This window comes from Ambystoma mexicanum, chromosome 14, assembly GCF_040938575.1.
Source record: "Ambystoma mexicanum isolate Mex_15411 chromosome 14, UKY_AmexF1_1, whole genome shotgun sequence".
Classification (NCBI taxonomy): domain Eukaryota; kingdom Metazoa; phylum Chordata; class Amphibia; order Caudata; family Ambystomatidae; genus Ambystoma; species Ambystoma mexicanum.
In genome coordinates this window covers 608,030,387-608,055,421 of record NC_090940.1, presented here as the reverse complement: position 1 = coordinate 608,055,421, position 25,035 = coordinate 608,030,387, and the positions used below count along the sequence as shown (strand labels likewise).

The 25,035-nt window shown below is 44.8% G+C and overlaps 1 protein-coding gene across 2 annotated transcripts in view; it reads right to left on the bottom strand.

The window, feature by feature from the left end:
* POMT2 (protein O-mannosyltransferase 2) overlaps positions 1–25,035 on the bottom strand; it is a 296,276-nt gene that overhangs the window by 181,635 nt on the left and 89,606 nt on the right. For both annotated transcript variants that reach the window (XM_069638005.1, XM_069638004.1), the window contains exons 12-13: positions 9,773–9,851; positions 2,414–2,565 (exon numbers count right to left, since the gene is read on the bottom strand). In XM_069638005.1, coding sequence (XP_069494106.1) covers positions 2,414–2,565; positions 9,773–9,851 — 231 coding nt within the window. The remainder of the gene's footprint in view (positions 1–2,413; positions 2,566–9,772; positions 9,852–25,035) is intronic.

Here is a 25,035-nt window from a genome sequence, read left to right as displayed (position 1 = left end):
CCAATCCTAGTTGACGGAAGAGCCTCTTGCATAATAACCATGACCCCTGGTGTACCGCCACTGACCATTCATGGTCAGTCTGTCTTCTCATGTAGCTTCTTTTCTATATGTCAATTTGAACAGATTCGCCCCCCTCTTTCCTTCCATTCTCTTTATCTACCTCCCATTCTAGGAGACCATTTTGATACTAGAGCAGGCAAGCTGTAGGCAGTACTGCACTACTGTTGAAAGAAACCGCCAGCCCAAATGTTGGCTACCCACACCCTGTACAGCACTCCCACAGCTCCCGAGCTAGGCCCACACTTTAATTATAAAATAAAAAGCTGCAATTGGGCCTAATTTCATTTGTATTTCAAGAGGCCTACCTAGTTTCTGTGCCGGGCATCTTTACCATGAGAGCGACAGGGGAGCAGCGAGAAAGTTGCAAAGCACTTCTTGAAATCTCAGAACAGACAAGGTGTTCGGGCCCTTTACCTTACTGTTGATTTTATCAGCCATTTGATCTGCTCTCAAACCTGGGATCTAAAATATAACATGAGTTTTAAAGGTCCAGCCAATGGGTTATTGGAGAGTCATACTGGATGCATGACGTCTGCTTGCATAGCTACATCCAGACACAGGACAAATGGTCTACAAGTACCATTTTAGGGAAAGAAGAGTCTTTGACAATATGCGTGAAGTCTCTTGGTTTGACCATGTCCAGACTTGGTTCAGGGAACGGGAGAGGGGTGAACTGTGATTGTGCTCAAACTGTATTGTGCAGCTAGACGGATCCAGCATATTGAATTTGTTCTGGGAATTCCAGGAGACAACAATGGTTTGAAAAGTAGATAACCCAAGGCACATTGTAAACCTCTTCATTAAAGCACAAGAGGCTCCGAGGCCTATCTGGAGAATGTACCCAGATTCACTATAAGAAGGCTGTACACAGAGTTCCACCTTGAGCTCTTGTCTTCAAAGGTGGTCTCTAGCAGATGTCCTAATACAGACATCAGCGACTGATACTGCCAACATGAGAAAACCATCATCCACTTTGTATGCTTGCGTCCAGAGTACCATCATTTACAGATACTTGGCTAATACCTCTATTGCATGCCTGGTGTGCAGCAAGCGCGAACCTTGGATATTTATTTTGGCAAGTTCTGAAACAGTGACCTTTTGGGCTGGTGACCTTCATAGTTAGAGCTTGGAGAGCCAGAAGAAAACTTAACCAAGAGGATATGGTACACATTTGACATGGGGGTGCAGGAGTTGTAAGAGAATGTGTTAATATGGAGATGGGCCCTTCCCACCTGTTTATTAATTAGTTCTCTTCTTTTATAGTGGCACTTACACACCACATTACCTCTCCCTGTTAAAATGATTATTCTACAAGGCAACATATTCCCCTAGGAATTCAGCAACGCTTTCATCGATCCTGTAGATAATTGGTTTCTATACCAATAAGTTTTACTATTACATAATATATCACTAATCAAGTCCTTTTTTATTATTAAATACAAATTAAAAAAGTTATAAATGCCATATCATATTATAAATGTCTTGCTTTTACTAGAGAGAAACCATACATTTGTTTAATTATGTACATATTCAAGAGCACTTAGTGCTGAACAAATAATTTAGACATTTGAGTATTGTTTAGCCCATACTGTATTTTCTTTCTCACCCCACAAACAGAACACACTCAAGAATCCCCAGAGCACTTGGAGACCATGCAAATGGAAGCAGGTAACAGTATAAATCACAGTAACAGTAACGCAAGGTAACACACACACACCTCATAACTATTTGTGCTAGAGGGATAGCGTCTGTAGAGCAACAACAGAAACACAACTAATTATCTTCCTCATCGTTTGGTGCTGGAACCTGCCACTGCACCCTTATAGGCAAGAAAAAGTGTGTTACACGTGACAGCCACTGTGTACAGAAGCAGGTGAAGCTAAAATATACTTGCCACAAAATTCAAACAAAGAGCAACGTTCATTGTCATTAGCCATTCATCAGGAAGAGTCAACATGAGAAGCCACCAACAAATAAAATCCATACCAGCAGTCGTGCAGCAAGAACGACAAATATGAACCACCTCACGCAAGCAGATACAGCCAAGCACGCATAGGATCCCATCTCAGCTGACAAGACTTCGACATGGTCCAATGCCAACATACAGAAGAACGCCATGTTTAGCAAGAGGTCTATGGCCAAAACATGAGGTGGGCCTTAAGTGGTCACCATTGCTCTAGTTCTTCCTTCAGAGGACTCAACTGAACCAAGCAAAAAAGCAGACAGTTGTTCTGTATAGAACGCACACAAGGAATGGCAGGGCATGAAGAGGGTTCTAATAGGACGAATTAAAAAGACGCAAAGCAATGGATAGCAGATACATCTACAATGAGAGAACTCCAGAGGACGTCACCATTTGGGCAGTGGCTTCCCGGAAGACCCCAGAACACAGCCAGTAGTGAGATGGGCAAGACGGATTTTGCTACGTAGGACTTTGATGCGGCTTCCTTCTTTGGAACCCACCACGTCAATCCTCCAGAAATCGTTTGAGTCACCTGTTCCGTTCTGTGATTTAAAGATAAAGGGACGAAGTTAGAAAACAAAATGTAAATTAAAAAGTCATGGTGATTGAAGTTAGCTTCATCCTTGCTATACTTCCTCTACAACTTGCTGGGATTCCTGCTTTTCTGTGTTTCTGACGAGAAACATCCCACTGTTTAAACGAGGCTGTAGCTCTATTTCTACATGGTTAATATGTGCCCCTCTGCATGCTAGGAGAACCGCCACAATTATTTGACATTTCACTGTCATTTCTCATAGAAAGCATTAACAAAGTATTCATCATAATTGACTGCAGAGTTAGTGTTGTGGAGAAAGCAGAGCAAGGAATAATAGTTATCAGGAGGCCGTTCAGAACCACTACAGGTGTAGGGCTCTGGGAAGCCAAGCTCACTGGACCTGCAAATATTTTCACATATATATCTTAACAAAATCCCACTTGATAATGAGACTTAGATTAAGGCGAGCAGGCGTTTGGAGGAAAGTACAATTGATATACAAAAAGGACATGGCAAGCTATAGATTGATTGTCCATACAGGTAATAAAATTACTCTATGCATTAAGTGAAATACACTTAAAGGTACGTGAAACAATATGTAGACATACACATGCAGTTTGGTGTCCAAAACAGGTGTCATACCATGCTTTACATTCATGAAGCTTCAAAAAGAACACTGTTACAATAGCCTACAAAGGGGGGGAATGTTAGACACTAGATCATACGACATTACAATACTACAAGGAACCACCAACACTCAATTCTAATCTTATCAGGTCCATGGCAATTCAAAGATCAGAGTTCACCTACTAAGTTACCAGGTTTTGGCTACTTAGGGTAATTTGCAAAGTTACTCATAGTTCTAACTTAGGAAGCAATGTGACTAATGCAGTACATACTACTAGAGGCAGTATAGAGGTTTCTTATGTCAGGTTTCCCTTCTTGGGAAACGGCATCTATATATTCCAAATGTCCAGGGAGGGGCAGGTTAGGAAAGTATCCCCATTCCAATGACTGAGGTACAGGGTGGCTTTGAAACTGGTATGCAAGCTAGCCCCTCCAACCCCAATCAAGACAAACAACCACCCAGGGTACCTTGGGGCTGCTGAGGACAACCGTATCTCGCTGTCGGTTTCGGTGTTGCACGTTCAGGGGTCACAAGTGCAGTGTACTTTGTATGGCAACTATAACGGCCGGGTCCGGCAATTCAGCTGTTCAGGTCTCAGAGATCTCACAAAACAGGCACCACCAGGCTGCAGCCAATGGAAAAACTTTGCAACAACTCAAAGAAAGTTGGCAGATTCCCAGAACACCTTGAATGTGATGAGCAGGTGTAGTGACCCAAACAGGTTTGCATGATTCACAGCACCAGGCTGCACAATTCACAGTAACAGGAGAATACTGTGGCTCCAGATACAGAACCTCAACGATGCCGGGCTCAGAAATGATTTGGCCCACCAGTGCAAGGGAAGGAGGCAACATGAAAGATCTCCCCTGTCAACTGAAGAGTAGAGTTTAGCCTTGCGGTGGATGGTGGAGCCGGCAGTAGTCCCTCAGGGTTCCTCTGTGGTGTCTTTTGGATATTTGGCTGCAGTGCTCCAGTGAAGAATGCTGACTGCCGAAGAGCACCACTGAAGAATGCTGCCTGCTGAAGTGCTCCACTGAAGAATGCCGCCTGCTGAAGTGCCTCCACTGAAGAATGCGGCCTGCTGAAGAGCTCCACTGAAGAATGCTCCCTGCTGAAGTGCACCACTGAAGAATGCTCCCTGCTGCAGGGCCTCCAACCCACCCATCAAGGCAACTGCTACACTGCAACGTTTAGCGGCCAGCTCTTGTACAGTCATGACCTCACATAAGGTTTGGAACGGGCTCTTCTGCAGCCCCATAATTGGTCCAAACCAGTTCCTTGCACGATAAGAGGCTGCTTCCCAGGCTCTGGCCATAGCCTGCAAAGCATATGCCTATGTATTGCCACCTCTGGCCTCATCTCAGGAGGAAGACAGTCAAAAGGAAAGTGAAGCTCATAGAAAGGGCTCAAAACAACCTGGCAAGCCATCTTGAGCATTGTAACGGATAATATTGCTGCGAATGCGGTAAAAAAGAAAAAAAAAAAAAAAAAGATACAGTGTATAATAAAAGTTACAAATAAAAGGCAAAACCAACACCAGCCTGTCTTGGCTTCACTTAAGGGCCTCATGAGGAGTCTGGCTGTATCCCGGCGGTAAAACCGCAGGGATAGCGCCAGCGCAAATAGCATTGCCGCTGCTCGGTCCGACGCCATTAGCGCTGGATCACAAGTAGCGAATAGGGGTAAGTTCCCATTCCCCAATGGGTCCACCAATGGGGTTTGGGGCGCCATTACCGCCGGCAGTAATTGCGCCAGTGGCAATCGTGCCAAAAAGGGCCGAAAACGGGCAGTAAGAGGACATTTTTACCTCCAGCAAAAAGCTGGTGGTAAAACTCATTTACTGCCCGTCTCATCACTATGTCAACCCTTAAATGCAGCAGTAATAGCGTTGAAGGTCTAAGGCCCAACTCATGATGAGGCACTTAGTATGGGAAAATACACATATACAAAAAAGAATGGGAAAAAGAAAAATAAATAGAGGACAGGCTCCCCCTGCACTGTTAACCGGAAGGACAGACTAGTGCCTTCCTAATAAAATGAGTTAAGCCAGAGAGTGAAGATTAAATCCTCACTCACAAAAATCAGGTCAGGGTCACAAAATAGTCTGCAAATATGCTGGGGGTTCCATAGACGTGGATGGGAATCCTGGAAAGAACCTGTTTTCCTAATAAGAGTCTCTTTATTCATCAAGAAGGGGACACTTCATTAATAGGATGTCCATGCTCTGCCCCTCCTTCCAAGTTAATATAATGGCAAATAAAAGGGCAACCTTCTGAGAAACAGGTCCGAGATCTACTGCTTCACGCTCAAATCTCAGAACATATAAAAGGGAAATTTGGGGATACGCGAGTCCCCGTTCGAAATGTTCAGCATACTTCCCAACATGCTTGCTTTGGAAGTCCCAATGCAACAAAGGTAGGAAAGGAAGAAGTGAAATTTCAAGCATCTTGGAGGGATTGGAACATTTAAAAGTTGGTAACGGTTTCCTTATCAAAAGGGAAAGGGGAAACCCAGACAGAGATTTGTTAATTTTCCAAAATAAAAAGCTGTGAAACAATCTGCAAGAACTGTGAGACTGAGAAGTCGCATACCAATGAGCCAGGCAAACGCCCATATCGAGGCTATTATCCAAGCCTCCCTTTTGAGTTCGATCTTTTCCTAAATTGGTAGGGCCAGGTAGGTACTTGGGATTCAAACAGAACACTTTGTTTGGACTGGACATGCATCCTTAGTTTTACTTTTGATAGGTAGGAAACTTCCTTCATAGCAATAGGGCAAGTTAGGAGTTTGCTTTTAAATTGAAATCAAACTCTTTGAACATGTCACTAAGTTGTCCAACTCCTCCTTCAGGTTCACCACAGGGCAGACACTAGCATATGAAGAGCTAATTAAGATCGGTTTCCACATAATTTGTATGCTTCCATCGGGTCAGTAGCTCCTAGTAGAATAACTTTGGGCTGAATGAGAGGGATGTAGGGAAATCCGTGTGGAGACGAGCCAGTGTTGGCACCCACTGGAGCAAGTCTTTTATATTATTAGAAATGCGGGTACTAAAAGAAGATTTGACCTTCCTCAACCAAATATTAACTGAGGTAGTTTTATTCAAGAAAGGCCGGAAATCCGTACCCCATCGTGACATAAGGATCCCTGAAGTCCCGCTTTTGATACTGAACATAAAATATAGCAAATAAATGTAGGTTTTTTGTATGGTTTCTAAAAACAACTTCTCTACTTCAATTGGACTGCAAAACCCTGCTGCTCCGATAGAGAGTTGGGATTACCAGTCACAGAGCAGAATATACCCGGACTGCTTCATGAGGACATTCACAGTTTCTATTTCCTAGCGGTACCTGCTCCCTCTGGATACTTCACAATCATGTTTTCAGGAATTTCTGTAAGGTTCAGTAAGTAGTCCTCCAAGAGGAACCTGGGTAATTTATGTTGTTGAAAGTAACCACATCTCCAGTGTTCGCTGTGAAGCCAGAGATTGAATCTCCACCACAAAACCGGTTTCTCAAACAGTGTGAGGTAGCCAAAGTTATAAGATGATCAGGTTTGATCATGCAATACTACTTGGAAGAAAAGTAAAAACTGTAAGGAGATCGTCCCCAAGTAAATTTAGGTAAGCAATCTAACAATTTAGTTCCCCTTCCCCCCCCCCCCCCCCAATCACTTCACTGATTCAATATGCTAGTAAACGTCTTGCTGGCTCTAAGGCAACGCATTCATATGTGGCCATGTATATGAATTCTGGGCCAATGGGGACTTTGTGCGAGCCTAGGTTAGCTTAAAGCATGATTTACCGACTTCGCAAAAAAAAGGCCCGAAACCCAAATGCCCCATTTGACTAAGTTATACAATGCTGTGTTGGCTAGCACCATGGTTCCAGGGTCTTGTACTGGGGCTGAAATAGTCCCAAAACATAAAAAAAGGATGCGCGCAATGACCCGGTCTACTTTAGACGGACCTCCTTGCTGGGCGCTGGGAGGGGAAAGACATTTGCCAGGACACTTTTATTCCATTTGGATGAGTGGGTATTGAGCTCCAGTGTAATTGATCGTCCGGTGGGATTTTGTGAGGGCCTGAGCACGATAGACCAAAGTCTTCAGCTGCGCTTGATCTGTGAAAAGTATTTTGTGGAAGGTCCTAGAGGAGATTGGGATCCCTATGGCTCTGCTTTCAGCAATTCAGTCTTTACATAGAGAACTCGGCGGTGGTCCGCTGGAGCCAAGAGGGAAGCACTTCCCGTAGTATTGCTATACAGAGTCTGCCAGGAATGTGTGTTGGCGCCGAGGCTGTTCTGCATTTTCATTAATAAAGTTTTGAAGAGGTTGTTGGCCGCCCCGACTAACACCCCTTTGCTAGCAGGCGACAAGTTCCCCGCATTATTGTTTGCCGCTGATGCTGTGCTCCTCTCTCTCACGCCGGCTGGTGTGTACAAACAGCTGGAGATGTTTGTGTTTTTTGCAAAGAAGAATGGGCTTGCCTTGAATATCACAAAAACCAAGGCTACGATCGTCAATGCCAATTCCAAGAAGAAGCACAAGCCCTTATCTCTCTTTGTAGAGTGGGGTGCAATGGAGCAGGTCCAGTCCTATGATTATCTAGGTCTGAGAGTTATGGCATCATGCAGTTGGAAAATGCAGGTTAAGGAGGCCAACCACACCATGACTAGATGTAGCAGGACCCTCACTAGATTCACCAACGAACAAAGGAATGGGGCAGTGTGGGTCTCGCTGGAGGCCTACAGAGCACAAGTACGCCAGGCAGCATTGTTTGGGGCGGAACTGGGGGCAGGTGGAGACCAGTCCCTTGCAGTGGCTGAGAAAAATATTTGAATAATATCCTTGGGTTGCCCACTGTGGGCCTGAACATCCCAGTGCTTTTGGAAACTGGATTGGAGGGGTTTGAGATGATCTGCATTTTACGCCCGGTCCTTTACTGGGCTCGCCTCTGGTCTAATCCTCACCTTCATAAATACAAAGAGGCCGTTACAGAGTTTGTCCTAGCAGAGGGGCAGCTCCTTAAAGTGGGCTGCCCATGTGAAAGGATATCTGGGTTTACTGGGTCTGGAGGATTACTCGTCAAATCCTTCAATCATCACACTGGTTGCAAAGGAAGCAATCAAGAGCGCAGCAGGGGCAAAGGCCCGGGAGGGCATTCAAGGAAGATCCAGGGCTTCTGAGCAGCTGGCTGATTATCTTTCAATAAAGACACGGGCAGGCTGCGAAGAATATACCTGGACAATGTCTCGCCCGGGTGAGAAAGAGCATTATATTTAAAGTTCCAGATTGGAATCTTGCCGACTGCTGTATTTCGACATAGATGGAATGTTGCAGTTTCTGCATCATGTTTCCTTTGTGGTGAGTCTAAAGAGACGGTACAACACCATTTGTTACTCTGTCCGGCCACCATGCCTCTGAGGAAACGCTCCCTGAAGCCTCTGTTCTTAAGCCGTGGATGTAGGTCCCTAGCTGGTGCTATGGCAATTTGCCTGGATGCCACTGAGACAGAGGCTGTGCTTTCCACTACAAGTTATCTGAGCTGGGCAAGAAAAATGTATATGAGGAATGCTAAGTTGCTGAACAGTGCTATGGGGTAAAGACAACTTTCTGTACAAGCTGCTATTGTCTGTATAATGCTGATTTGTTTTTATTTGGTTTTAAGGTAAAGCACTGATTGTGCAATTTTAATGGAGTAATTATGAGTGAAGCGATTGCGACGATGTAACTAATGTGTTTTTTTTTACTTTTCTGTGAACTGCTTTTAAGACTATTCTGTCGAAATAAAGCAATACAAGTAAAGTATGTGAATTCTGGTTCAATGGGCACTTAGTGAGAGCCTAGGTAGCGCAAAGCACGATTTACAGACTTCGGAAAAAGGCCCAAAACACAAATGTAACAGCATTCGCCAATTAACAATGAAACAGGTCTAAAAACCTTGGTGTAGTCAAATCAAAGTACAGCTGCCACTAGCCTTCTCTCCAATACACTTACAGGTTGCTAGATCACCTGCAGAGCAAAATGGTATGCTTAAAAAGCACTCGTACCCCAAAGGCCATTTGGACAGCTAAGGGAGCACATCAGGATGAGGGGGTTGCAGTAGTAAGAGGACTTCAGTACAAGTCCAGCAGACTACAAAAAGAAAGTGCAAATAAAAACACAGAAGCGAGAAAAACGTTTATGGGACCCACTCAGAGAGACAAGCCAACTCTGAAAATAACATTCTACCCTAACAAAGAACTTGTATTTGGCTTCAAACTCATCTTCAGTGGCTACTAATTCATAACATACATACATACTTGTTCATCAGAGATCCTACCTACAAGGATTACGCAGCTTCATTAAAGTATCATCACTGCTTTCCAGAGGCCTTAGGGAAGCAGCAACTTTATACAAATAATATTAAACATTAGATTCTAAGCTACATCAACCTTTTGCATTTTAGAACATAAGAAATGTCTCAATGCTTTCAAAAGACATGGCAACCAAGGAAGTGCGCTTATGGGACGGGTACACACATGGTACATCTGGATGTGCCCCAAACATGCACATACGCACCCAGTTCTACAATGCAAACCACTTACCATTCCATAGGCCGTGACCTGAAGGTGTTTCCTGGTCAGCGGTGCTTCCCGCTTGTGGCTGTGAAGATTCTGCAAAGTCCTGCAAGCAAAAGGATCACTCCTTAGTCCTATAGATGTAGATCTCTGTGGGTCCGATAATAAAATGCGCTGCCCAACAAAGCCCCAACATCATCAGTGACTAAACTGTCCCTTTCACCTAGTCCTTCAGCATTTAGTCTGCTTCAGTCCATTAAAACCTCAGCCAATGTGTTGTTCTCCTCAAACATAACATTCCAAATGAACATTATTATAAAGCAACTTCCCAAGAGGATACCTCCTCAGTGGGTTATTGAATCAGTTCACAATCCTGGTGGAATATGATATGGCATTTATAACGCGCCTGTACACAATAGTCTCAGCTGTCAGGGGAGGATGGCCAGAATAAATAATATTCGAAAGGTCCACACCTGCAAGGCAACACAATACATCCCTTTCATAGGACTAAGTCTATGCTCTCTCTATCCCACTTATGAATCATTTTCTATAGCATTTCTGATCTTTCTAACACAAATCCTCTCACTCATATATACATATATATTATAGGGCAGCTATAGCCAACCTCTAGTTAAGGTGAAGCCTGTGTACATAGACTTTCCCAAAATATTATTACTAGAGACCTTTGCCTCACTGGACGATCTGGATGAAATGTTCCCAAACTGGAAATTTTGGGGAAACAGTGTTAAAAGATGAAAGGTATCAAGAAAACCAAAAACTGCTAGTTTGGGCCTTGTCCGATTAATTTTCCGATAGAGATAGAGCATGGATTGATCCTATGTAGGCTGAATAAATAAATAACTTGGGCAAAAAGTGTCACAGTCATTTCTTTTGCTGTTTTGGGGTAAATCTGCCCAGTAGATTTTAAAATATGCGAAAGAGAAGAGCGTGTCCTGCTCCCAAACAACTTTTATTTATCTCCCATCATGCTTTGCCGCAGAGATCTTGCGAGGTTTTTCAGAAAGGCAAATTCGCCATTCGTTTTGTCCGATGCAAGCTATTCCTGAGATGATGGGCGAGGAGAGCCAAAAATCAAAAGTACTCAAAGTGCTATTTGTAAGCAAAAAAGTATACGATCAAATCAGGCACCAGTAGGGTTGGGGTCAGCAGTTGGGGGTGGACTGGGGAGCCAGTTATGGGTAGAACAATTTTGGCTTATTGGAGGAATCTCACGAGATTACAGCAGCAATGTCACAAGGTGCGATCGGAAAAGAATCTGCCCAACATGAACTGAAGGGTAATAGGCGGTAGTGGGAGAGGTTCAGGGAGGAAAAAAGCAATTGAGGAGAGTGGCGGAATGAAGAAAAGAGGAGGAGGAACACATGGTGAGTGGGTGTGAGGACAGGAAAGACTTATTTTCAAGGTTTTTTGCTTATTGGAGGAATACTGGGGGAGCCTTGCAAGATTATCTTGGCAAGAGTGCAAGACGCGATAGGAAATGAAACTGCGTCATGTGAACCGAAGAATGATGGGGCAAATGGAGAAGCTCAGGGAGGGGAAAAAACAATTGAGGCGAGTGGGGTGAAGAAGAAAAGAGATGAATGCATACAAGGACCAGGAAGACAATTTGACTTTTTTTTAACATTATCGCAGGAATCAGCACACTGTCATGCTCCCGCAGGAATCAGAAATGATCTCTGGGAAATTATCGCAGGACTAGGGTGCGTAAAAAAAATAGTTTTACATCTGCAGAGATCATATTACTAGGCCGGGGCAATGGGTCTTTGGGAACAAACCATTGGTACAACATGTACGTGGACATTATTTTTGCGTATGTGGGAGGTGATAACCATCTTAACTCAGCGTCCTTGTTATGAATCGCTGCCGCGTTCCCCGTTTTCAAGCATCTCCAGTTTGGCAACGCTGGAGGTTACCATGGAGACGTGGCTTTTCTGCTGCCCGTGTTTCGGGTAGTCTTATGACACAGCGATTACGCGCACTACGCGTAAGGTAACGCCTTCTCCTTTAAATACGATTGCTAAAGGTTTAACGCTACTTCTAATTAGTGTTTGTCATACCATTACTTTGATCCAGAATTCTTCCACTTTTTGAACAAGGAACGTTTCTCGACCTATCGGATTACCCTTGGATTCAAGTTGGACCGTTGCTAGCCGTCCCGTCGGCTTGCCGCACTTGCAGCGGCTCCTCAGCAGTAGTTCCGGCTGCTTGCCGAGCCTCCACGCTGCCTCGGTTCTTTCCAGCCAGCCATCCTGCCAGCGCGCTGCACCTTGCAGCGGCTTCCTCAATAGCGATTCTGGCTACCTGCTGAGCCTCTACGCTAGCTTTGTTCCTTAAGGTAAGCCTGTCTGCCTACCTGCCTCTCCGGCTGTCAAGTGTCTGTGCTGCTCAACAAATTCATACCGAAACCCCTGTGTTTGGAAGTTATCAGAACTACCCGGGGAACTATTGTGTGAACTACTGTGTTTGGGACACTTTTCTCCAGCAACCGTGCACTTTCTGAACGCTCTCCTGTAGTACATCATCCCGGACCTAGTTTGCGACCCTCGTTCCGTTCGGGCTAGTCCTCCTATACTAACCTTCCTGTTTGTTATTTTTTCCTACCGTTGATTAGTACATTCCTCCCTGAAAACACCTATTGGGTAAGCCTGGGGTCGTTGGTGTTTGTTTTCCTGAAAATCAATAGGTTATCATTCTTACCTATCCTTTCTTTGTTTCCAGTATTCTTGATCCCAGTATAACCACCTGTAGTTGCCATAGAGCCCTATCAAACCCTTCCTTTCAGGTACCGTTTGGTCTGATCTTGAATTTATGCAGTGATGTCCAAAGTCAGTGACGTATAATTGTGCTTTTGTTTATTTCTTACAGCCTGGGTTTGGTGGTGTGGATATCCCCGCTCTTTTGGGTAATTGATTCCTCTGACTGTTTTTGTTATACAGCAAAGGGGTATGTTGCCTTAAAGAGGTCCTCGAGTTGATGTCCGATTCTGGATCGTACCATTGTACACTCCAGCTTAGACTGAATACTTACCGGAGCTGCTCCCTCTTCGGTGTTATCCCAAGGTTGAGCAACGCCCCGACCAGTCCAGCAACTGGTGAGTAACAGTCCTGCCATTTGAAAGCCCATGGCACATACATAATATAACCGAAGGGGTTTTCAATGACATACAAACTTACATCATGGGGTACATCTACGGTGGGGTGCCAAGTTAAGATGGTCCTCACTTCCCACATCGGCTGGATTTCGAGGGTTGTGTTTCGTTAAATCCGATCACCTGAACTCTCTCGACTAAAGCTTTGTCACTGATAGGATATATATATTTTAATATTTCTGATACTTGTGGATTTAGAATCACATGCTTTGCATAGGCCGCCATCTAGTGGTATGTGCAGAGTGTTGCGGAACTTCTTTTCAAAAGTCAAAAAGGGACATCGACTGGGCTGTATGTAATACTATCCCCCTAGTGTGACGTCCCTAGTACCCATGGTCCCTAGCGCCTTGAAACACTTGTGTATAGGCACATTAGAAATGCATATCATATCATGCCTCAGATTGTTTTTTACCCCGTCAGTGGATGGTCGCAAGTTGCAGAGCTCATGGCATGTAGCCTTTATTACTTATTGTTATTACTTAAAAAGACCAACACAGTTCTTTCTTTTTGGCCGTGCTTTCAACGGACGAAGATCATCGTCGACAGACTCCTCGTCGACTGCCACCGCAGCTTCGGTCTACCTCAGGCCTTCCCCTCTTTTCTACTTACACTTTTACAAGTTTCCTTTATCATGGAGAACACTTTTAAATTCTGCCCCTCTCATCATAAAAAGTATTGCTAGAAAGACACCCATAAGGTGCGCAATCAGTGCCTTCCTTGAGATCACCCTGAAAAATGCTGTACTGCCTGCCAACTTTTTTCGACCAGAGACTCTAAAGGACCAGCGTACTAAACGTTAGGTGGCCCACGCCATGCAGGCTGAGGCTGCTATAGAGGTGCCAGCAGTCGCTGAAGAGTTAAAGGAGGAGGAAGAGGAAGCATTTAACGCAAAAAGTGACGCCGAACAGGAAACGGGAGCAGCAGTTTCCCAAGCGCCACTCCCCCCCCCGTCCTCCGAAAGGCATGCCGGTGGCATCGTTATGGAGACCACAGCCGGCGCGTCTGCGTCTCTCTCCCCCCCCCCCCAAGCCTTTCAAAAAAAAACATTAGTCGAAGCATGGGCACGCAGAACAGAATCGCTCCTTCAGCGATTCTGTCTCAATGCAGTCCTCTGCACCCAGACCTCATGCGTGCCATGAAAGCCCAAAAAAACTATTGTCGAGCGAAAGATAATCCATCTGCGCATATAAAATACAGACTGCAAGTTTCCATACACACTCATCAAAATGTATGCCGAAACAGACTCCCATTCCCAGTACTACTCACAGCACCGAGCATGCTTCGACAGACAAAAAACCGGCAAAACAACTGCATTCCTAGATTTCGTGCAAGACCATACATCGCCAAAAACCTCATATTACATAGAAGCCTCTTCTCCTTTGTCACATGCTTTGGGTTATAGCCCACATCATACCCTGAAGATGCTACATTCCCTTTTAAAGAAACACCTTCAGGCCCTTGGACAACGGAGAAATTCCAACAAACCATACACAAGGTTTCTTTCTTCAAATCCTTTATGGAAAAATGAGACAAATATAAAGATTTCAAGGAGCGCCTCCCTCTAAATCCTCCAGATTACAGGTGGATGCCCTTTGGCAGCCCCATATAACCACTCTTACACAAGACAAAGTCATTGATGTGGATCAGGACAATACTGACTGTTAGGGAGAATTTTCATTTCTTGTGCAAAATCCCCTCCACCTGAGAGACTCCCAGCACTTTTGCTGGACATCTGGGATTTTTTGCTTTACTCTCCCAAGCGAGTGGAACTTTTTACCACTCACTGTTTTTTTTTGCTCCGAGATGAAAACCCTAGTTTTTATGACAATGTATTCTTTTTACTAGTAATGGAGTCATGCATTCCTCTGTGTATTTCACTACAGGCATCTGTAATAAATTGTTGCAGCTCACAGCACCCTCTGTCCAGTGTTGCTGGGAGTCCCTTGGGCTTCCCTTCCTATTTCTATTACTTGTTCCTAAGAACTACTGTTCTAAAGAATGGTAGGATCATTTTAATCTTACTTACCTTTCTTTTTGTGGATCAGCACACCCCACCTTATGTGGAGTGCTTAGGGGCTACACTGTAAATCCTTCCCCACTGCTCCCGTAACATTTATAGTTACAGTAAAAGACAAATCTAAATGACTGGTGGCAGTGGATACCTTTTGACCATTTTTGTGTTACTCACTGTGCTGCCTCCACAGATGCCGTACAGCACCCATGTGGGACCATTTTCCCACAATGGCCCCAGTCTTCTTTTATCACCTTTCGTTTGTGTGTTCCTTCTTGGCTCTTCTTCTACCATTCTAGGTGGGGGTGGCTCCTGAGCTTTGCCTTCGGCAGGATCCCTTTGTGAAGTCCTCCAAGGCTCCAATGTGCCTGCTGAGGCAGGAAGTGAGGGAGGAGCCAGAAACTTCCCTGGTCTTTGTCTTACGGTATGCCTGGCTGGAACCAGTTTTAACTGGACAGCTGGCTGTCCCGCAAGGACAGCCACCCACACCTCCACCCCCATCCCCACCCCCAACCCCACCCCCCAAAGGCACCGAATGAAGGAGCCAGGGAGTGACACACTGATCTCTCCAAACCAGTGACTTTCTTATTTGAAAAAAGAAAAGGCCAACAACTAAAAGGACCCTATAATTGTGTTCTTAAAAATCATATAGACACCCTTTCGAATGAACAAATTTTCATGCCAGATCTACTTAAAGTAAACAAAATTGCTAAAATCTCTCCTGATGATCTCTTGTGACACAAACAAGGGTGAAACACGTGTAGAGATTTCACTTATTCAAGAGCCAACAAGAATAAGGGATTGAGCACCCAGATCAAAAAATAAAAAGACTAACTCTTAAAAGAAACTTGGAAAGTGTGATGAGTATTAATTTGGCACACGCAATAAAACTGAAAATACAAATTTGGAATGTTGCCAGTGCATATGTATACATTCAAAAAAATACCCCACCCCCAAATGATTGACAGGTCCATAGGACCAAATTAATGTGTTCCTGCATAAAAGGCGAGGCTTTTGGGACAGAAGGCTAAATCCACCACTGGAACTGAAGCTCAGAAGAAGAAAATGGCCAGAGATGGCTGCAGCACCTCCAGTAACCACATAAGCACCACTGAAGTACTGCTGCTGCCCTGTCTCAATTTTTGAATCGACAGGGAAGCTCTGCCAAAGACTACTTCCTCCTCTGGGCTGGTGGGCATAACCAGTCCTAAGACACTCTTCAATTTGAGCCATCCCCGACGTCCTGCAACCTTCCTGGGCTGCAGAATCCCTATACCTGGGGTACCTCGACCACTATGAAGTGCCTTGCATTTGACGAATCTCGCTGGAACTTCGGTTGCATCCGTGTGGACATCCAGAAGCACAAATCCTCTCCTCAGAGTCCCCTCGCCAGAGTGCAGGACCAAGAAACAAGAAGATTCCAACCTGCAGTGATGGTTAGCTACTGGTGTTGAGAAAAAGGCGCAAAAACCACGAACCGACGCAGGAGTACGAACAATTATTTGCTGGCGAGTCCCTCTCTTAACTACTGCTGCAGGAGCCCATCCAGGGTACCCCCTTTCATCACCATGACCAAGGATTGGGAGACCAGGTTTTCAGACGTGCATCCAGAAGGCGTCCAGCTGCATCAGCTTCTTCACTCTCAAGGTACTGTGTGGCTCTTGGTAAACTTAGCTGAAGCCGTTTGTGTCGCTGCTTTGCTTTTGGAGCACTGTTTCAGCTGTTTGGGTGTTAACCCATTTTCAGTCGCCCAGGCCTAACAGCTTGTGTCCCCTCCTCCCCCCCCAGGGAGGCTCCTCCTAAACCCCTGAGCTTTTACAAAGACCAACTAACTTATTACTTACTTGTGCTAAGAAGATTTGCATCAGAACTGTCACATTCCTATTGGCTTGGGCAATGCTGATTTCCTGACAGTAAATCCTCTGAACCTCTTAGCATGGGCATTGCTTGTTCCCCTCCAAAAACCTGAGTTTAAAAACTCCTTTCTTGCTAAGGAAAAGACTGCTAAAACATTCTAAGAGTTGCTACTAGTATTGATTACCTGTCATTGTTGCTCTTTGCATTCTTGAACTTACCTAAACTTGAATACTGCAGAGTTCATTTAAAATAAGTAGTTTTACTGACCTTAATTGAAGTCACTTTGTGTGTGGATAAGAAAAGTATATAACAATGTACTCACCTGCTTTATTTCCTTACTATTCTAAATGTGTGTTTGATGTTGCTAGTTGATACAATATTCCTTTAGTTTCTAAATGGCTTGTGTATATATAAAAGAAATCGCTACTTTTGATTTAACTACAAGTGTGTACGTTTTTCTTTGGCTGTATACATGTTCTGGTCTCTTTGTACTGATTTAGAGCTCATAATCCTCCGCCTAACATAAGCCAGGCGACTCTGCAACTCTACCAGCCTTGGGTAGTACAGGCCTATATTAGAAGTTGGGGCCCTAAAAACAAGGGATAAGTCTTGTAGAGTCCAATATCAATTGGACTGTAGACATACTTACCTAGCACTGACTGTTATGGTGATCACTTTGGTGATGAGAATACTTGTGATGATCAATTATTGATCCCCTCACCTCCAGATGTTGATCAGCCAGTGGCTGGTGCAGATCACTTTAAAATACAAACGTAAGATGTTCCCCACAATCTACATTTCGGAGATTAAATGCTCGAAGAAAAATCTGCAGTAGGTCAGCTGATACCTTTACTACAGTCAATAAAGGATACAACCCTATTTAGTTACACTATCACTTACCAGGGATGTTAACCCCAGAATAGGAAAGACTGTTTGCCCTGCACCTTCTGACCCTTTGTACATCAAGGGTCACGTAAAACCTGACTCCTTAGTGGTTACCACCACCTGCAAAAGAGTATTTATATATTTAAATTTTTAAAGCGCTCACACAGCCCGCGGGGATCCAGGCGCTGTTACAGGAATTGTTTTTTTTAATTGCGTAATTGTTTTTGTTGCGTATTTGTAACGCGCTTAAACACTCAGAGGTTTCTAAGCGCGGAAGGGGGATCGAACCTGTGTTGCTTCGTGTCGTCTTGCTTCCAAGGCGCGCACGTTGCCGCTGAGCTATCCTCTCGGGCCAAGACGAGTAGGTACACCATTAGCTTCTGCTGAGACACCCCCAGAGAAAGAGCAAAAAGCTTTTCGCATTAGGAAAAAAATGTAGCAACATCAGCCGCATAGCAGGTGTGAATTGCTAACACAACTAGATTCTGTCCCAGACCCTATTCGTACAGAAATTTTAAAAACTGTCAATGAAGGTAGACAGGTGGCGAATAACATTAAAGGCAACATCTATGCAGCACATAATGCAGTCAGAATTGTTGCAGAGGGAACCTTACAAAAACGCCATCCCTAGCTACGTCGTCAGGATTTAAATTGGAAACACATGCAACTGTGTTAAATATGCCCACTGAAAGCAATGTGCTCTTCGGGAAGGCAGTAGAGGACCATTGAAAGCAATGTGCTGTTTGGGAAGGCAGAAGAGGACCATTGAAAGCGATGTGCTCTTTGGGAAGGCAGTAGAGGATGCCCTTGAAACAGCCAAGAAAGAACACAAGACTATAAAATCTCTAGGACAAATTTCAGACAAACCATACGTTCAAAGAGGCCTCTTTAATACACACAGGTTTTTTCGAGGCCAAGTTTACCCAAGAGCCTCTAAACCTCCATTCAGCCAAAATAAATATCACAATGCAATACACCCCTTTCGGCCTACCTATCAAGGAGGGTTTAGACAGGGTAGAGGTAGATCTCAGCCGGCAGCCTGTAAAGGCACAACTGCCCAAAAACAATGACGATCCAGCTCGGGTCCCCCTCCCACGTTACCACGGTAGGGGCTTGAATATCACAATCCACCCACGCATGGGAGAGGATCACGTCAGGCAAGTGGGTGCTTTCCACATAACAAAAGGGTACTCCATAGAGTTCCTATCAAAACAACATCATCATCATCATCCAAAACAGCGCTAGATGTCGCATGAACATTAACAGATTCTTCAAGAAGAACTCCAAACACTTCCTCAAAAAAGAGCGGTAGAACTGGTCCCTCCTCACGAGGTAAAGAAGGGTATTTATTCCACTTACTTCCTTGTTCCTGAAAATTATTCAACTATGTGCCCTGTGTTAGTTCTTCATCCAGGAAACACGTATGTCAAACCACAAAGGTTTCAAATGACTAGCCACCAGGAAGTAATCCCGCTATTAAAACAAGGGGATTACATTGCGACATTGGATATGAAAGATGCATTCTTTCAGATTTCAATATTGCCAGCTCACAAAAAATCCCAGGTTCAAAGTCGGCACAACTCATTACCAGTTCAAAGTATTTCCCTTTGACATATCTTCAGCACCAAGGGTATTTCACCAAGTACTGGCAGTGGCAGCTACCCACCAGCGCAAACAGTAGATTACAGTGTACCCTTATCTCGACGATGAGCTTATAACAGGAAATACACGTCAAGAGGGTCATCAGCACACCCAAGAGACGATCAACCTGCTGTTCAAACTAGACTTCTTAATCAACGAGAACAAAAATCAAGTCCTGTTCCCAGTCAAACAATACAGTTTCTTGGGACCCAAATACAGACAAAAGGCGATTTAGTCTTCCCATCCAACGAGAGGGTACAAAATATCCTTTTTCAAATTTCACATTATGTAACTGGTCGTTGGATAACCGTACAGAAGGACATGCACCTACTAGGGATGATGACCTCCTGCATTTGCATAGTACCTCACGCCCGGCTGTGCATGCATCTTATGCAATCCGTGCCCTCAAACACTGAACCTGACCGCTTGGATCCTGCAGTCACAGACCTTAGTCATCTAAACTTACCACAAAGATGTATAGACATCTTCCAGGGTGAATGGAAACCAAATACAGACATTGCTACTACAATAAATGGAAATAGATTTGTTATCTGGTGCAAAACTCAAGACATCAATGCAATTGATTGTTCTCCTTCACCTATTGTTCTGTATTTGCTTTTCCTTTTGGACAGAGGGTTCGTTTCAACTCTCTTAAAGTACACTTAGTTGCACTGTCTGCATAGACCACCTCTATAACAAAGGTTTCTAGGTGGAAAGTGCCAGCAGTTAAAGCCTTCATGGAAGGGGTTAAAAGATTACACCCACCTATTTCAAACCCAACTCCCAGATGGGATTGAAAGGTTGTACTTACAAAGCTCATGGGTTCCCCTTTTGTGCCAATGCACAGAATCAGTCTTGAACATCTCACTTGCAAGACTGCTTTTCTTGTTGCCATTACATCCATCAGCAGGGTTAGTAAACTACAAGCACTCTCAGCTCAAGATCTCTTTCTAACCATTCAAAAAGACAAAGTGGTCCTAAAAACACACCCACGTTTTTCACCTACATATATTTCAAAGTTCCATGTCAACCAGTCCACAGAACTTCAAACTTTCTTCCAAAACGCAACCAATTTAACAGAAAAAAGCCTCCATACGTTAGATTTTAGGAGGGCTGTTGTGTATTACCTTAACAAAGCAAAGCCAATCAGGAAGACTGGTCAGTTCTGTGTGTCCATAGCTACTGGAAGAGAAGGGGATTCTGTCTCCAAGTCATCTATCTCAAAGTGGATAGTTAAATGCATTCAAATGTGCTACTCCCATTCTAACAAAACTCTGTCTTTCACACCCAGAGCACACTCTACACGTGGCACAGGGGCTACCTTAGCTTTTATTGCAAATGTCCCTGTAGATGCCACTTGCAAAGCAGCTATTTTGAATTCCATACATACCTTACACAGCATTACTGTCTAGATATTCATTCCAAACAAGATTTGCTGGTGGGACAAGCAGTATTAAAACATCAATTTGCTGCTGTACCTTCAAACCTCCAACCACCTTCTCCAGGAACTGCTCACTAGTCCATGTAAAGCATGTGATTCCAAGTAGATCCACAAGATTCAGAAGGCATACATTACTCACCGTAATTGTATTTCTGATGCTTATATCTGCTTAAATTCACATGCGCCCACCCTTCCTTCCCTTTTGGAGTTGAAGGTACATAGACATCAAATACCTTACACCTCCTCTTATGTACTCACACAAACACTTCATGCTCCCTCATGTCAGAAACAAACCAATCTGAAGGACTTCGAAGTGTGAAGGATCATGGGTTCTAGGTACGTCACACTAGGGATAGTATTACAAACATGCCCAGTCAACAACCCTTTTCGACTTTAGAAAAGAAGTCATGCAATATTCTACACCTACCACTAAATGGCCTATGCAAAGCATCTAAATCTAAGCAGATAAAAGCATCAGACATACGATTATGGTGAGTAATGTATGCCATATATATGTTAACTTGTTTAACACTGGATTAAAACTACTTGACAATGCGTTGTGAGGGAGGCGTGGCTACAGGGCCATGCAGTAGGACGCATCTCACCAGAGGCTCCTGATGATCCGACATAATCCGACGAAATGCAGCATTAATACGGATTACTGGTGCACACGAACGAAGCAAAATATCCAGGAAGTAATGGTGCAGCCCTGCAAGCAAGTTACAATCTGCACATGCTGGCACGGAATGAAAACAAACTAGAAGAAGTTTGTAGAAGAAACGAGACGGGTGAAACAAAATGGCCGGCGCCACCAAACAAAGGATTGTGAAACACTAGATAAGCGCTGAGGATGCTTGATGAGATGGCTGAAGGGGACCTGGAATTGGATTCATGTTGGCGAGCAGGCCCGCGGCAGGAGTGAACAAAGCGAAATAGATAAAAGGAGAGATCCGCAGGGAGCTTTGTGGAACGAGCGCCCAGGGCGGAATTGCCAATGGACGTGCCATTAAGCAATCCTGGCGAAGAGGAGGGGCGCCTTGTAACAAAAGCCAAATGAAGCGCAGGAAAGGTAATGATCGATGAAGCTCGGGGATGCGAAGCTATTCGCTGGAGGAGGTTTGCAGCGGCAAAAGAAATACTTTGCAACTCTGGGAACTGCGAGGGAGCAACTAAAGGCCATTGAGCTCGAGCACTCCTGTACAGCCCAGGACAAGGGGCTACATAATTGCAGACCGACATCAAAATAGCTCGCAACAACAAACAGGTGCCACGGGCTTTGAAGGTGCTCTGTGCAGCGCGGCGCTGCTTATAGGGACTGTAAGGAACGAACACGAGACGCGTCACGGCGAACAAAGATTATGGTAGCCTGGTCTTGGGGCACACGGATGGGGAAGAGGCACACTCCCTGAGAAGGGCTGCTGCCCTGCTGAAACCACAAACGCTGAGGCGCCGCACATGCGGGGTCCTCTGGAGGATGCCCATTGGCGTTATAAACACCACACACATTTGCCACTTGAAGCGTGGAAGGGCCCACAAAGAAGAGCAGCACCAAACATGAGAGGAACTTGGGGAATATAACCGGACAACACCTGACTCCCACAACTCTGAGTAAACTGTGCCTGTGTGAACGAGCACCGTTGTGCTATGTAGAAAGGTGCCACAGGCAGCTGGGAGAAAAACAGCAGGGGAGTGGGGAGGACTACGAAGCCACGGCGCTGAAAGACCCCCGCCTTGGCACAAAGGCGGGAGGGGCAAGCAGCGGAATAGTAGAGCAAGTGAGCACCGTCGCGCATTGGAGAACAGCCGCGTGGGCCACAATTGCATAACAGAACTGCCCCGGCTGCGCCGCCTGCTTGCCCTTTCTACCTCAGCGGTCCCCCACCAAGTGAAGGGGGAATAAAAACGGCAGCTTCACAGGGCACACCGCAAAAACGTAGTGGACAGTGGACAGAGCCTTGTAGTCCAGCACTAAATAAACACTGGCCCGGAGGAAATTGCAACAGGGACACCGGACTCACCCATCCAGATGCGTGGTGATCCGGAAGGACATTAAAGAATGCCTGAAATTCGGCGCAAGCGGACTGGGAAGAGCAAGGCCACACAGGTACCAAAATGCGGGCAGAGTGACTGGAAGCCCTGAGAAGTACCGGAGACTGCACAAAAATACAGCTAGAAGGTCTGGGCCCTGGCGCCTTAACCCACACCATTACGGGGGAGAAGAGGGCAGCAGGAAAGTAGGCCCATTCTACTGTCGGAATAGAAATTATATCATGCCTCCTATTGTAATAAATATATTAATATTGGCCTACGCCAAGCTGCTTGAAAGTCGCATGCGAAAGAAATCTGTGTTGCAAGGTCCTGACCTTAAATCTTTGTAAGCCGCCATTTTAGGGCAAACCGCCATATTAGGATTCGTTGCACAAAAGTCACCCTGTGAGCTAAAATGGTGGACGATGTCATTGCAGAATACAACATGGCCGTCTTGACCTCTGTACATAGCTAATGTGTAATTTGCCTGCAGGCTACTTGTTGAAGTCATGAACCGAGACCTTGTCCTTCGTTGACCTATGTGTAAAGAGATAACTCGTGCAATGAAACTAATCCACGAGCATAAGTTGAGACAATGTATTTACATACTGAACAAAGAACATCTGTCTTACTACTTTGTATTAATGTTTAAGAAGGCCTGCATGGAAAACTTTAGAATACACAGTTAATGCATACGCTTGTTGTTACATGTATTAAAGACAAACCAGTTATATGCTGTTATTTGAGACTCGGCACAAACCCTAGAATTGGTGATGTATAAAGTAGAACATTAACCCGAAGTGGGGCTGGACATAGTGCCCACAATGTGTATAAAAAGCGAATGCATTCTAATGTACAGCATCTCTCACTGAACACACACTGAACCACGCTGGAGTTCGTTGTGTTGTACTGAGGGCCGATAGCTATCTGATTAAGCTCTGCTTTTGTATCTGGATTCAGTATAAAATAAAGTACTTTGTATGTTCCTTTGTAACCCGTGTTCGGTGTATTTCCTTGTGGGGTTCTAAGCCTCGATATTTTATTTCTGTTTTCACAGGTGGCACCCGAATAGGGACCCTCAAGATTGATGCCGGATTGTTGAAGGTTGACACACGCTATCGGACCGGGATCGGACAGTGTGACAAAAAGAAAGGGGCCCCTGGATGAGACGCGACACCTCAGCAGCGCTGCACGACCCGATCCCTGGACTATTAGCTTGTGGTCCGAGACGGCATCTTGACGAGGGTCCACTTATCGAGGCGGCCAGATTTGCCGAAATCACCATATACGAGGTAAAATTAGTTAGGTAAGGTTCTTAGAAGTACCGATCGGTCCTCCTTAGGTTTGGTCAGGTGAGGCGTGACCCGATTCTTAATTCAACCCTGACAATTTGAATTTTGGCGCATTGTATCTGCAAACACAATTATTGACCAGGTAACACCAAGAATTTGAGATATGCCTGGGAAATTGTCTACCTGCTTTAGGGCATTAATCTGCAGTGATAGACAATCTTTGGCCATCCAGCAACACAGGAGGGGTCGCCGGCATGTACCATGTACTGTAAGCATGGCATTGGAAGTATAGTATTTAATGATATTTGGCACAGACAAACCAGACATGCCTCCGAACTTCAGTGGCCAGTCAATGGTAGTTTTGAGATCCCTCGTATTGAATATTTGGAGTCAGTCTTGTTAAAGAAAAAGGCTAGACCTGCAGCATTTGATGTTTTGCAGAATTGGAAAAAAGAAGCGTTACAACAGCTTAAGGGTAGAGAGAAACATGCGCGCCGTCATAAAACTAATGCCGAAAAAGCGTTGTTATATGACCAGGATAAACAGTCTGAGTCGGTTAGAAATATGGATAGGGCTTTCTCACTCGGTATTCAGAAAATCTATCCTTCCAAAGATCTTCATGTTTCTAATGAGTTTATTGATAAATTGCTAAATGAACGAAGGCCTGGTGCCTCTGCACCGCCTCTGTATGTTCCTCTTCCCGCTGCTGTACCTCTTCCTGCTGTTATTCCTGTTCTTCCTGCTCAATCTGTTGCTCCTATTCCTCCAGTATTTGTCTCTCCACCTGCTCCTCTGCCTCTTTTTAATCGCACCAGTTATAGTACCTCCATCGAATTTGCCTGCTCCCTCTCTTCCAAGTGGTCCTGAGCCGCTTGTAATGGATCGAGGTGCAGGGTCAAAGGTTGTCACTCGCAGTACTGTACCAGCGGAGAAGAAACGTGAGTTGATTGCATGGGCTAAGCATTG